The sequence below is a fragment of the Dermochelys coriacea genome, chromosome 9 (genome assembly GCF_009764565.3).
Source record: "Dermochelys coriacea isolate rDerCor1 chromosome 9, rDerCor1.pri.v4, whole genome shotgun sequence".
NCBI classification, from domain to species: Eukaryota; Metazoa; Chordata; order Testudines; family Dermochelyidae; genus Dermochelys; species Dermochelys coriacea.
The window spans coordinates 68325555-68339940 of record NC_050076.1 but is presented as its reverse complement, the minus strand read 5'-3'; the positions used below and the strand labels follow the sequence as shown (position 1 = coordinate 68339940).

At 39.1% G+C, this 14386-nt stretch overlaps 1 protein-coding gene across 9 annotated transcripts in view; it reads left to right on the top strand.

Annotated features, from left to right (window-relative positions):
* The window catches only part of DIAPH2 (diaphanous related formin 2), an 835399-nt gene that overhangs the window by 199909 nt on the left and 621104 nt on the right, over window positions 1-14386 (top strand). For 8 of the 9 annotated variants that reach the window (XM_038415147.2, XM_043492689.1, XM_038415148.2 and 5 more), the window contains 2 exons: window positions 154-258; window positions 3908-4195. In XM_038415147.2, the coding sequence (XP_038271075.1) occupies window positions 154-258; window positions 3908-4195 (393 nt within the window). The remainder of the gene's footprint in view (window positions 1-153; window positions 259-3907; window positions 4196-14386) is intronic. The other variant, XM_043492691.1, reaches the window with a different exon arrangement.

Below are 14386 nucleotides of genomic sequence, written 5' to 3'. Positions count from 1 at the left end.
TGTTTTCTGTAGTTTTCCAATCGGTCATGCAATATAATGAGCCGCAAATGCTTCTGTTGCTCTACTCACACTATTGTTTAAAGCCTTTCTGAAACTACAATATTTAGTGTGAGCATAGATGGATGAATGAGTTTATGATGGTAATCATTGCAGTTTGATGAAGAATTCACGGCTCGACAGGAGGCACAGGCTGAACTTCAGAAACGAGAGGAGAAAATCAAAGAGCTTGAAACAGAAATCCAGCAGCTACGAACCCAGGTAATGAAATGAAATATAGACTTTGTCATGTCACAGTAGAAAATTATAGTTAGAATGAAAGAAAAATTACCACCAAGAGAACTGTCTTCTGACAATTCGAAAATTTCTTTTCAATAATTCAGATTGATTTTAAAAGTAGAGTACACAGTGTGTTACTTGACAAATGTGTATGAGTTGGTTCTACAAGAGCATGCAGGATAGAGTCAGACTTCAAGGCCAGGAGGGATTGTTGTGCTCATATAGTCTGACCCCCTGCACATTGCAGACCATGGAACCTCACCCACCAACTCCTGTAATAGACCCACAACCTCCGACTGAGTTACTGAAGTCCTCAAATCAAGATTTAAAGATTTCAAGTTATAGAGAATCCATCGTTTACAGTTGTTTAAACCTGCAGGTGACCTATTCCAAATGCTGTAGAGGAAAGCAAAAAAAGCCCCAGGATGTCTACCAATCTGACCTAGGGGAAAATTCCTTCCCGACCCCAGATATGGCAATCAGATGGTCTCTGAGCATGTTGGCAAGATTAATTAAAATAATATATTTTCTCAAATGCAAGTGTATGAAAAACCTGTCATAGCTGGCTTGCTTATTGAGGCTAAAATGTCATGAGGTTTTGAGAAATTTGAACTCATGACAATTTTTTTCTTCCAATTATATCAAAAAAAATCACTAATTTAAATTTTAATATAAACTTTAATATGTATTTTACAGAAGTTCCTACCGTGGTTCTGAAATCTCGCATTTCATGGTTGTCAAATGTATGAATAATCTATGATAAAACTATTTTGTGAATGCTAAAATGTAGATTCTAGCTGAGATTTCCCCACCCCCCTGTGAGTGAATAAGCACACTTTTCCATGGGACATTATATCAAGCAGACCTTCCTGTTGGATCAGAAAATTAAAACAAAAAACAGATGTACACAAACTAATCATGGTGGGTGATTTGATCAGTTTATCTTGCAATATATTTCATTTATTTTTAACCTTGATTTTGGTTTGTTTACTTATTTAATGACACAAAGTTAAATTTACATTCTACATGCATTTCGTTTGGTGGTTGTGCTCTGTCAGATTGCAAATGCATGTTGACTTGGATTTCCATGTTTGGTTCCTTCTAGTGTGTAGTATTAAGTATATTCTTCGTGGATTCCCTGTACTTAATCAGCCTTAAATGATAACTTGAGGGTGCTTCTTGTTTCAGATTGTAAACTCGCTGTGGTATAAAACTAAATTCATAGTCACTCACTGAGATATGAGTAATGGTATATCATCTCTGGGATTAGATGCGATCCGACTAATTGGGACAATACCCTTTAGGTAAAATTAATGCTGTTAGTCTGTACTAATATTCTGCTATACAGTAACTTGAGGTTTTCACTGACAATATATTTTGTATGTCATAAAGATAACATTTTTATCGCTTGCTGGATGATAGTTTATATTTAGTTATAATCTGGAATAATTCCTTTTATTTACTAAACAGATGATTGAGTCATTTAAACTTAATTTACCTAGTCTTGGTTCTGCAGAAATGTTATGGATCCATTTCTGTACACCAAAGGCATGTTTTATACATTGGAACATGTTTTTTCATTTGTAACTTTAGAGTGGAATTTTGAAAAGCAGAATGTAATTACCCAAATTGAATATAGACAACATAATTGGTTGAACTTCTCTTCCTTTTCACAAGTGTCATGGGACCTTTAATCACAGATAGTGGTCAAGATCTCTGTGCTATGTTTCTTCTGAAAGAAAATACTTATTACAGTATATTCATACACAGCACATATATCATCTTGTCAGAATTAAAGTATACATACTTTTATTCTTGTATTAGTATGTGTCATAACTTGATTTATTATGTTCATGGAACCATAAAAGTAGTATATTTGCAATAAGTCAAGTTAACAGAGAAGATTTCATGCTAAAGCATAGTATTACACAGATTTCATTCATAGACCTGCCTCACAAATTGCCACATCAAATCTTGATTAAAGCAAATGGTTTGCTCTACAGATAAGAGTCTCACTCAGGTGCTGATAATCCTGAGTACATTTTTTCTGTCATTTCAATTTTATTGCATGTATACATGGCTTTCCAAATATTGACATATTAGACTTTAGGTTTCAGGAGAATCAACTGTGATCATCAGTATTGCACAGAAATGTTTTATGCAGTGCTTAAAAACCAGAGTTCAAGATAAAACTTTGCTTGCACCTTAACACATGCTAGATCAGATGAAAACATTACATTACTGATAACTTACGGATCAGAATTTTAGTACAGAACCACTTCCTGGATTACTAGCATTTTAAAAATATCTGAGTGGATACTCTAATCACTTGCAGATGTTTAGAGTGTTAAAATACTTGACATCTCACTAGAGAGTGTAAACTCAGCAAGATAATCCACAGTTGCTTACATTAAAGAAGGGGAAATATGTCTGAAATGAAATCTCACCACTTTGTGTTATCTTCTTAATCCTGGGATGGGGGCAAGTGCTTTCCACACGACTGGTGACACTTGTGATTCTTCAGCTTCTTGTTGCCTTGAGTGCTGGGGATGGACTAGATAACGTCTCGAGGTCCCTTCCAGTTCTATGAACTCTTCTGAGCACATGGTGCATTCAGTTTATATACCCTAGTTTCAGGGCTTGTAGGAGAGGGCCACCCTCTTATTCCTATTGGACACATGTCAAGTGAGTGTTTAGTTTTTATCTTTGTTTCTTGCTAATTCCATTGGTATCCAGTGGATGATGGCATATAACAAGTTTCTTCAATAGTTTTCTTATTGGAGACTTTAAAGTTTGATTCATTTCAAGGACTGCATTTCATTATTTGCCACTATTGACAATTGGGATCCCCTCCTTTTAAACAATTTCTCTTAATATCCCAAAGTTATACCCACTATGAAAAAGTTGGGGAATAGTGGTCTGTTGGTAACCATGTGTTTCTGAATTTTAAGTTTGACACTCCTACTGACTTGCTACCTGATCCTGGACAAATGCAAAATTGGAGGGGAAAAAATGCCTAAGGATTAAGAGGCACATTTTAAATGGGAATGTGGTGCCTTTGTCTTTGAAAATCTCCCCTTACCTGGTTAGTGTTAGTAAATATTAATGTTGATTTTTGCTTATTTGGCATCCTCGAATGCCTAGATTCTCTGATTTAGGAGGGAAATATTTATGTAATCATGATGATTGTGAAGATGCTAAGATACTCATTTAAATGTTAGCTACAAGGACTGTTTCACTGCAAGCAAGCTGTAGTGGTGTAATATGCAGCAACTGTTAAGTTAGCTAACCTAGCATTTTTATTGATATAGCAGAAGCCAATTAATGTCATTATTTGCCAATGATTCATGCAAAACCCTGGTAAGTGTAGGGAGAAAATAAGATGATCTTAGACACCAGTAGGGCTGTGAAATGTTTATACTTTAAAGTACAACCTGTAAAAATTACTTGTCCTAAATACGGTCGGTTTTAAAAACATTTTTTTTCTGAGTACTTGTAGATATCTGAGAAATGCTGTGTTTATTGAAGTAGAGAGAGAGATGACATAGAAATAGACTAGTCAGTTAAAGTCATTTATCAAAGCTTTTTTGCAAAATTAAAAAAAAATAACTTCATCCTGCTTAAATTTCAGAGTCCATTACTTCCAACTGGTCAGCCTACATCAGGGTCTCCTCCTCTACTACCACCACCACCACCACCTCCCTTACCTGGTGGAATCCCACCTCCCCCTCCCCCTCCTCCTCCTTTGCCTGGAGGAAGTGTACCTCCGCCACCGCCTCTGTTTGGTGGCCCTCCACTACCACCGCCTCTCGGGGGCATACCACCTCCTCTAGGAGCTCCGGCATCCCTGCCTTATGGAATGAAGGAGAAGAAAAAGTATCAACCTGAGGTCTCTATGAAGAGAATCAACTGGTCAAAGGTACCTAAGTATTTTTCTCCTTATTGGGGGAAAAAAACATCTTTGAGAGGAAAAAAAGGGTGAAATTTGTGGAGACAATACAAAAAACTCCCACCAACAACAAACCCTCTGAGAATTCCATCTGTTCATGCTGTGACCAGGGGTTAGAACAAGACTGTCTGTGGGAAGCATGGTTTGGGGATGATGCAGTTTTGGGCAAGTGGATTGTAGCTCCAGCACATTGTGGGTTAATCCTTCCCTTTTCCAGATGATAGTGTAAATACTTGGTTGCTTTGGCTGTGTGCTGTTTTCCAGGGTTTGTCTTTTAATAATCTGACAGCATAAGTAGCTTTAAATCATTCATCTTTTTAAAAAGTTTTCTTGGGAGTTTTTTTTTTTTGAAATTTAAAATAAACAACCTTTAATATTTAATATGAGAAGAAACCGCCTTTAATATTTTTTGTGTCAATGATATATACAAGTTTATATTATCATTATTTTCTATCTCAAGGACAGGTTTTTTAAACAATCTCACTTCAGGGAATCTGTCATGGGGTGTAGTTGCCCTGTAGTGGCATCCTGTCTTTCCATCCTCCCCGTTGGTTGAGTGTGGTGTGGCTGGCCTTCCCTACCTCAGTTTCCCTCCTGAGGTTACTCTCCTCAGTTTTCCAGACACCAGCCTGTCCTGTTACTGGGGCCAGGTTCTAAACCTCTTTCGGGATAGCAAAACTACAAGTAAAATGTCCCAAACAAACAAAAGAGTGGTTCTGCTCTTCAAGGCTTCTGTTCAGCCTGTCCTTTGGGCCTTGTTCCCAGCCCCTTACTGAGCTACTTTGAAAGTCCTCTCTCTGCTCTGATACAGCGCACTTGGCCCTCAGGTTTGTTCCCCTGGCTTATCGTTCTCAGCCCCTTGCTGGATCTGTGCTTTTGTCTTTCCCTGTTTTGGTTCAGAGCCCTGTTTCTGGGCTTTCCACAGGAGCCTATGCAGTCCCTATGGGTTCCTGCTCCAGATGGACCTCATTCAGTCCATTTGTAAGGTCCAGATGTCCTTTAATCTATCACCTTACCCTCCTTAGTCCTGATACTTCAGGTTGGGAAGCAGATAACTAAATAAGATACAGGTGTGACTGGCCCCATCTCTCTTAAAGGGGCGAGTCACCCTGTAACAGTATAATTTTAAAATCAACTTCTTGTCATTTAAGTGGAAACTTCATGAATGCTCTGTGGCTTTATTATGCGTTAAGATATGTGTTGTTAAAGCAAATTAACAGAGTTGTATTCTATTTTTAGGTTGCTTATATGTTTGTGCCACACGTTGTGAATGTGGTGGAATACTTGGCTAAAATTTGATTTTCATAACTTTTTATTGTGTTGCCTGTGGTCAGTTGCACAGAAGACCCTTTAACAACACCTGTCCCATATCTGTCCTGGTGAAACATAAACCATTTCTCTTAAAAAAAAAAACAAAAAAAAAAACAAAAAAAAACATTTACCTTACTTCTGTCAGTTGCAAAGTTTATCAAATATGTTTTAAAAGCCAGCGTGTTAGAAAACATCTGTTCTTTGTTTGCGGAGCCACCAAAATTGCAATGGACGCCTACTATTGCGGGATCTGCAATTTCTGTGATATTGCAAATTAAGTAGGGCCTTCAGTATAATACAAATCACTTCAATTTTAGATATAGTTATAATGTTTACATAAATAAAATCTTTTGTATTTTGTTTGGATGGTAGACCATGTAAGAACAACTTGTTCATTTTATCTACACATTAAATCATTACCTAATAACGTAGATATGTAACTAACCTTCATTATAAGTATAATCAAGAAGAGGAAGTAAGAAACAAACAAACAGGGAAAGAATGGTTGTGTAAACCTTTTAGAGCAGATGTGATCGATTCTGTGGACTTCTAAGAAAACAATGCTTGAATGCTTTTAGCATACTTGTTAGGTCTACAGAGTGCTTAGAGACAGGTTTCAGAGTAGCAGCCATCTTGGCCTGTATTCGCAAAAAGAAAAGGAGTACTTGTGGCACCTTAGAGACTAACAAATTTATTTGAGCATAAGCTTTCGTGAACTACAGCTCACTTCATCAGACAGCTGCAGCGGCACAGGAGCTAGCAAACAGAGCTCTAAACGGGAGTTTGAGTGGGAGTTCTGTTGGAGGAGAAGGTAGTTGTACTTGGTTTTGTATTTTTAGTATTTGTATTTGTGTGTGTGTGTGTGTGTGTGTGTGTGTAGGGGTTTTGTGCTGGGAAAGCAGCTGAGCCTGATTAGGGGGTGGGGCTTTGTGCTGAGAGAGCAGCTGAGCCCTGCCTAGGGGGTGGGGCTTCTGACTAGGGGCCCTATAAAGGTAGCCAGCCAGGCAGGCAGCGGCACAGACAGCTGCAGCGGCACAGGAGCTAGCAAACAGAGCTCTAAAGAGGGGAGTTTGAGTGGGAGTTTGGCTTGTGGTGCTTGTTTGGGGTTTGCTTTTGCTGGGGGGTTGTGGTCTTTTTGGTGTGGCTTGTGTTTCCCAGATTAACAGGATTTAGGTGGGAAGGAGATGACAGATACAGAGGCAGCTGTGGGAGTGACGCCTGCAGTGAAAGACACATTGAGGATGACTGGATGTGGAAGCTGTGGTATGTACATGATCCTGGAGGGGGGAACCGATAAGAGTTTTGTCTGCATGAAATGCTGTCCGATAGAGCTGATGGATGAAAAGATCCGAGGTTTGGAGATGCAGGTGGAAAGTCTGGTTGAGTTTAGGAAGGGGTTTGAGCAGATGATGGAGCAAAGATATGAGGTATCTGAAGGAAAAAGCTCAGACTCACGGATGGAAGCAGGGCTGGGGAATTTTGAGGGGAGACTGGATGAGGAAAGTGGTCAGTGGAAACATGTGACTCAAAGAACCAGGCAGAGAAAAAGACGGGCTAGTGAAGGAGAAATAGAGCTTAGGAACAGGTTTGCAGAGTTGGAAAATGAAGAAGGGGCTCAGCAGGTAGTCGCTGAAGGTGGAAGGGTAAGGAAGAAGAGAAGAGAGGCTAGCCCTATAGAAAAAGGGGAAGAGTCAAGGGAGACCACACCAAATATGAGCCCCAGGTGGATACAGGATGGGTTGAAGAAGATTGTAAGGGAAAATAAGAATGGAAAGAACTTGCAGCCAGAGAGAACAGGGGAGACACTGGAGAATAGCACTGTCACCAGGAAAAGGCAGGTCTATGTGATCGGGGACTCTTTATTGAGAAGAATAGACAGGCCTGTAACTAGAGCTGATCCTGAGAATAGAAGGGTGTGCTGTCTTCCGGGTGCTAAGATACGGGATGTAGACCTGAGGTTGAAAAGGATCCTAAAGGGAGCGGGAAAGAATCCCCTAATTATCCTTCATGTGGGAACAAATGATACGGCTAGATTCTCGCTGGAAAGTATTAAGGGAGACTATGCTAGGCTGGGGAAGAGGCTTAAGGAAATTGAGGCTCAGGTGATCTTTAGCGGGATCCTTCCTGTTCCTAGAGAAGGGCAACAAAGGTCTGACAAGATTATGACTGTCAACAGATGGCTTAGGCAGTGGTGCTATAAGGAGGGCTTTGGGATGTATGGCCACTGGGAGGCATTCACGGACAGAGGACAGTTCTCTCGGGATGGACTTCATCTGAGTAGGGAAGGAAATAGACTTCTAGGATCGAGGCTGGCACAACTGATAAAGAGAGCTTTAAACTAGGAATTGGGGGGAGATGGATGGGAGATGTCCAGAAAATCTCCACGCCAGATTTTAGCATTGAGAGGGAAGAAGATGAAGTAAGAATGGATACAGCCGTGGGTAGGAGAATGTATATAAGGAGTGAGGGCGGTGTGGATGCTAGTCTAATAGGTTATACTGGATGTAGAATGACTGTGCCTAATAGGGTACAAAATGTGAGCGAGGCCAAACAGCAAAAATTAAGATGTTTGTACACCAATGCGAGGAGTCTAGGTAACAAAATGGAGGAACTAGAGCTACTGGTGCAGGAAGTGAAACCAGATATTATAGGGATAACAGAAACATGGTGGAATAGTAGTCATGACTGGACTACAGGTATTGAAGGGTATGTGCTCTTTAGGAAAGACAGAAACAAAGGTAAAGGGGGTGGAGTAGCATTGTATATCAATGATGAGGTAGAATGTAAAGAAATAAGAAGCGATGCAATGGATAAGACAGAGTCTGTCTGGGCAAAAATTACATTGGGGAAGAAAACTAGTAAAGCCTCTCCTACGATAGTGCTTGGGGTGTGCTATAGACCTCCGGGATCTAATTTGGATATGGATAGAGCCCTTTTTAATGTCTTCAATAAAGTAAATACTAATGGAAACTGCGTGATCATGGGAGACTTTAACTTCCCAGATATAGACTGGAGGACCAGTGCTAGTAATAATAATAGGGCTCAGATTTTCCTAGATGCGATAGCTGATGGATTCCTTCATCAAGTAGTTGCTGAACCGACTAGAGGGCATGCCATTTTAGATTTAATTTTGTTGAGTAGCGAGGACCTCATAGAAGAAATGGTTGTAGGGGACAATCTTGGCTCAAGTGATCATGAGCTAATTCAGTTCAAACTAAATGGAAGGATTAACAAAAATAAATCTGCAACTAGGGTTTTTGATTTCAAAAGGGCTGACTTTCAAAAATTAAGGAAATTAGTTAGGGAAGTGGATTGGACTGAAGAACTTATGGATCTAAAGGTAGAGGAGGCCTGGGATTACTTTAAATCAAAACGGCAGAAGCTATCAGAAGCCTGTATCCCAAGAAAGGGGAAAAAATTCATAGGAAGGAGTTGTAGACCAAGCTGGATGAGCAAGCATCTTAGAGAGGTGATTAAGAAGAAGCAGAAAGCATACAGGGAGTGGAAGATGGGAGGGATCAGCAAGGAAAGCTACCTAATTGAGGTCAGAACATGTAGGGATCAAGTGAGACAGGCTAAAAGTCGAGTAGAGTTGGACCTTGCAAAGGGAATTAAAACCAATAGTAAAAGGTTCTATAGCCATATAAATAAGAAGAAAACTAAAAAGGAAGAAGTGGGGCCGCTTAACACTGAGGATGGAGTGGAGGTTAAAGATAATCTAGGCATGGCCCAATATCTAAACAAATACTTTGCCTCAGTCTTTGATAAGGCTAAAGAGGATCTTGGGGATAATGGTAGCATGACAAATGGGAAGGAGGATATAGAGGTAGATATTACCATATCAGAGGTAGAAGCGAAACTCAAACAGCTTAATGGGACTGAATCAGGGGGCCCAGATAATCTTCATCCAAGAATATTAAAGGAATTGGCACCTGAAATTGCAAGCCCATTAGCAAGAATTTTTAATGAATCTGTAAACTCAGGAATAGTACCGAATGATTGGAGAATTGCTAATATAGTTCCTATTTTTAAGAAAGGAAAAAAAAGTGATCCGGGTAACTACAGGCCAGTTAGTTTGACATCTGTAGTATGCAAGGTCCTGGAAAAAATTTTGAAGGAGAAATTAGTTAAGGACATTGCAGTCAATGGTAAATGGGACAAAATACAACACGGTTTTACAAAAGGTAGATCGTGCCAAACCAACCTAATCTCCTTTTTTGAAAAAGTAACAGACTTTTAGATAAAGGAAATGCAGTGGATCTAATTTACCTAGATTTCAGTAAGGCGTTTGATACCGTGCCACATGGGGAATTATTAGTTAAATTGGAGAAGATGGGGATCAATATGAACATCAAAAGGTGGATAAGGAATTGGTTAAAGGGGAGACTGCAACGGGTCCTACTGAAAGGCGAACTGTCAGGTTGGAGGGAGGTTACCAGTGGAGTTCCTCAGGGATCGGTTTTGGGACCAATCTTATTGAATCTTTTTATTACTGACCTTGGCACAAAAAGTGGGAGTGTGCTAATAAAGTTTGCAGATTATACAAAGCTGGGAGGTATTGCCAATTCGGAGAAGGATCGGGATATTCTACAGGAGGATCTGGATGACCTTGTAAACTGGAGTAATAGTAATAGGATGAAATTTAATAGTGAGAAGTGTAAGGTTATGCATTTAGGGATTAATAACAAGAATTTTAGCTATAAGTTGGGGACGCATCAATTAGAAGTAACGGAAGAGGAGAAGGACCTTGGAGTATTGGTTGATCATAGGATGACTATGAGCTGCCAATGTGATATGGCGGTGAAAAAAGCTAATGCGGTTTTGAGATGCATCAGGAGAGGTATTTCCAGTAGGGATAAGGAGGTTTTAGTACCGTTATACAAGGCACTGGTGAGACCTCACCTAGAATACTGTGTGCAGTTCTGGTCTCCCATGTATAAAAAGGATGAATTCAAACTGGAGCAGGTACAGAAAAGGGCTACTATGATGATCCGAGGAATGGAAAACTTGTCTTATGAAAGGAGACTTAAAGAGCTTGGCTTGTTTAGCCTAACTAAAAGAAGGTTGAGGGGAGATATGATTGCTCTCTAGAAATATATCAGAGGGATAAATACAGGAGAGGGAGAGGAATTATTTAAGCTCAGCACCAATGTGGACACAAGAACAAATGGGTATAAACTGGCCACCAGGAAGTTTAGACTTGAAATCAGACGAAGGTTTTTAACCATCAGAGGAGTGAAGTTTTGGAATAGCCTTCCAAGGGAAGCAGTGGGGGCAAAAGATCTATCTGGCTTTAAGATTCTACTCGATAAGTTTATGGAGGAGATGGTATGATGGGATAATGGGATTTTGGTAAGTAATTGATCTTTAAATATTCAGGGTAAATTGGCCAAATCCCCTGAGATGGGATATTAGATGGATGGGATCTGAGTTACTATAGAAAATTCCTTCCTGGGTATCTGGCTGGTGAATCTTGCCCATATGCTCAGGGTTTAGCTGATTGCCATATTTGGGGTCGGGAAGGAATTTTCCTCCAGGGCAGATTGGAGAGGCCCTGGAGGTTTTTCGCCTTCCTCTGTAGCATGGGGCATGGTTGACTTGAGGGAGGCTTCTCTGCTCCTTGAAGTCTTTGAACCATGATTTAAGGACTTCAATAGCTCAGACATGGGTGAGGTTTTTCATAGGAGTGGGTGGGTGAGATTCTGTGACCTGCGCTGTGCAGGAGGTCGGCCTAGATGATCAGAATGGTCCCTTCTGACCTTAGTATCTATGAATCTATGAAGTGAGCTGTATCTCACGAAAGCTTATGATGAAGTGAGCTGTAGCTCACGAAAGCTTATGCTCAGATAAATTTGTTAGTCTCTAAGGTGCCACAAGTACTCCTTTTCAGAGTGCTTAGAGTATGTTCATAAAATCTCATGTAGTTTTGTTTACTGGGAATGCTGTCATAGGCTCCATAATGATACTCACAAAATTACACCCGTTTCCACACATGGAGTTAATCGGTTGAATGCATGATCTCAAGAATGTTTGAGTACAAAGTAAGATTAACTTTCACTTCACTGGAAATCTGGGATGTTGGGAAATGACATTACTTCCTTCTTCTGAAAGGAGGATCAAATTGGGTCCATTGTAGCACTATCTTCTTCTTGGCAGATAATTGTGAAACTTTCAGGTCTGTGGCAAGTTCCGTTAAGATTTAAAAAACAAAAAGGTCCAGTAGGCGGATATAGCTATATAGTACTTTAGAACTTCTGAGTGGAAATGTATATATATTGTGAATTTATATAATTTACCATGAGAATAAATTTATATTATTTACCATTGTCAGTGTTTTGCCAGAAGACATAGAATGCTTGGAGCTGTTAAAAGAAATTCTGAATTATATGTAGCATTAACAAAATTAAAAAAAGCAGAGTTAAGAAACTGACCTTTAAACTAAAATATTAAAAGCTCTAACTAAAAAGTTAAGCATTCTTTTCAATTTTGTTTTTGTTACTCAGTGACCATCTTGAAATACATTTGGACCTTTCTTACAGTGTTCCTTTTCTTACCCCTTCTGTACTTTTATGTTTAAATAAATTAATGTCTGTGTGAAAGCATAAATGGTTATGTGGTCATTCCCTTTACTACAAGAAGGTGCATTCTGGATTCCTCTTATTCACCACTTTATTCTTCCTCTTTAAGCTTCTTAATTGAGTTAGCTAATATCACTGTTGCAGATAGATCTATTCTCTCAATTTACAGAGTGCCAAATCATCCAGATGTCTTGTTATATTTTACTCGCGGGTTTTTATAATTCGTGGGCTGGCTGTATGAAGTTACTAAAGAGAGTTATGCAACACTTTCCCAGGAGCTCACTAATTTAGCAATGCTCTTATTCCAGGAAATTCAGAATTAAGTTTAGTACTTGAATCCTGTCCCTTCCATGCTGTGCTGTCATTAGACTTCTTTACTTTCCCTCACATCACATGATTGTTTTAATTAAACTTGTACTAGACACAAAAATGAGTTGAATCAAAGATTTGTAGCCTGCATCTGGTAATTTAAAATGCATTTAATCTTAAATTACATTTAATTTAGAAATCCTGATGCCTGTGTTCTCCCAAATGATTACTCCTTTTGCTAATAAAAAATGCACTGTAAACTTGCGTGGTATTGTGTGATTACCACTGTTTGTTTTACTGGGGAGACAATTGCAGTCTGAACTCCACTTTTTGGTGGTAATTAAAGTAAAGTGTCTGAAATTCAGATTATTGCTAAGAACTGGCAGTGATGTCACTGGGGCAAGCAATATAGTTCTCTCCTGCTTCATCTCAGCTATGTGAAATAAAAGCAATAATTCCTGTTGCTGATGCCAAAGTAGTGACTGTGTCAGTGTTTGATAGTCTGTCGTAGAGAACTGGAGAGCTAGATTGCTGCTGTTATAAACTCAGAGAAAATATAGGCGTTTTATGTCCGTATTAAATTCTAAGTATATGGTTTTCAAAACCAGAGGTTTTTCATGAAGTTATCATTAACCAGTTACACAAATTATCTTTTAGAACATCTCTCACTCCTCCTCAATAGCTATTGTTAATGCTAAATGCTATTCTTATAAATATACAAATGTCTAATTTATTTTGGCTGAGCTCTGTCTTATTCATAGCATGAATTCCTGTGGGTAGCCTTTATGCTGTTTAAGAAATGCATTGTATGTTATCTGTTTTTAAGTTGTGGACTTAGCGTTGAGTTGCCCGCTTGTTCTTGTATTATTACAAAGGACAAATAGTGCAGTATTGCCATTTTTTTATACTTCTAAATTATTTTGTGCACCGGTACCAGATAGTTTTCTTTTCTGGTACCAAGTATCAGAGGGGTAATCATGTTAGTCTGTATCCACAAAAACAATGAGTCCGGTGGCACCTTAAAGACTAAGAAATTTATTTGGGCATAAGTTTTCGTGGGTAAAAACCCCACTTCTTCAGATGTATGGAGTGAAAATTACAGATACAGGAATAAATATACATTGGCACATGAAGAGAAGGGAGTTACCTTACAAGTGGAAAACCAGTATTGAAGGCCAATTCAGTCAGGGTGGATGTGATCCATTCCCAATAATTGATGAGGAGTATCAATACCAAGAGAGGGAAAATTGCTTTTGTAGTGAGTCAGCCACTCCCAATCCCCATTCAAGCCCAAATTGATGGTGTTAAAATTGCAAAATAATTGTAGCTTTGCAGTTTCTCTTTGAAGAAGTTTCTTTTCTGGTGTGACAGCTCCTGCATTCCTGTTTCCTTGTTATCATAATCTAGTCAAGCAATTGATTAAGACATGGGGCAGAGCCGTTGGGAAGGCTGAAAGAAAACAAGTGTCAAATTGATATGATGGCTCATCTTAAAGCTATGCATTCAAGGTACAGCTCAGTCCTGAACCAAAACAGAAAATGTCCAAGAAAGACTAATATTTTCTTTTTAAGAGATCTGTGTGAGTAGAGGGCAAACAGATTAAGACTTAAACCAATAGTGCATTTATCTCACTGTTTAGCCTGGCTCAGAGATAGCATTTTGCTGATCATTTTGTCCAGATTATCCAGGCTTCCCCTATAGGCAGCCTAGAATTTTTTTCCAGATACCTACCCCATACAAATTAATTAGACCCTTATTCACACTAATACTGTAGCAGTGCAACATTCTAATTCTAGAAAGTCTTTCAGCATTGCAAATATTACATATAGAATCATGACAGGTTTCAGAGTAGCAGCCGTGTTAGTCTGTATTCGCAAAAAGAAAAGGAGTACTTGTGGCACCTTAGAGACTAACAAATTTATTAGACATAAGCTTTCGTGAGCTTCAGCTCACTTCATCGGAT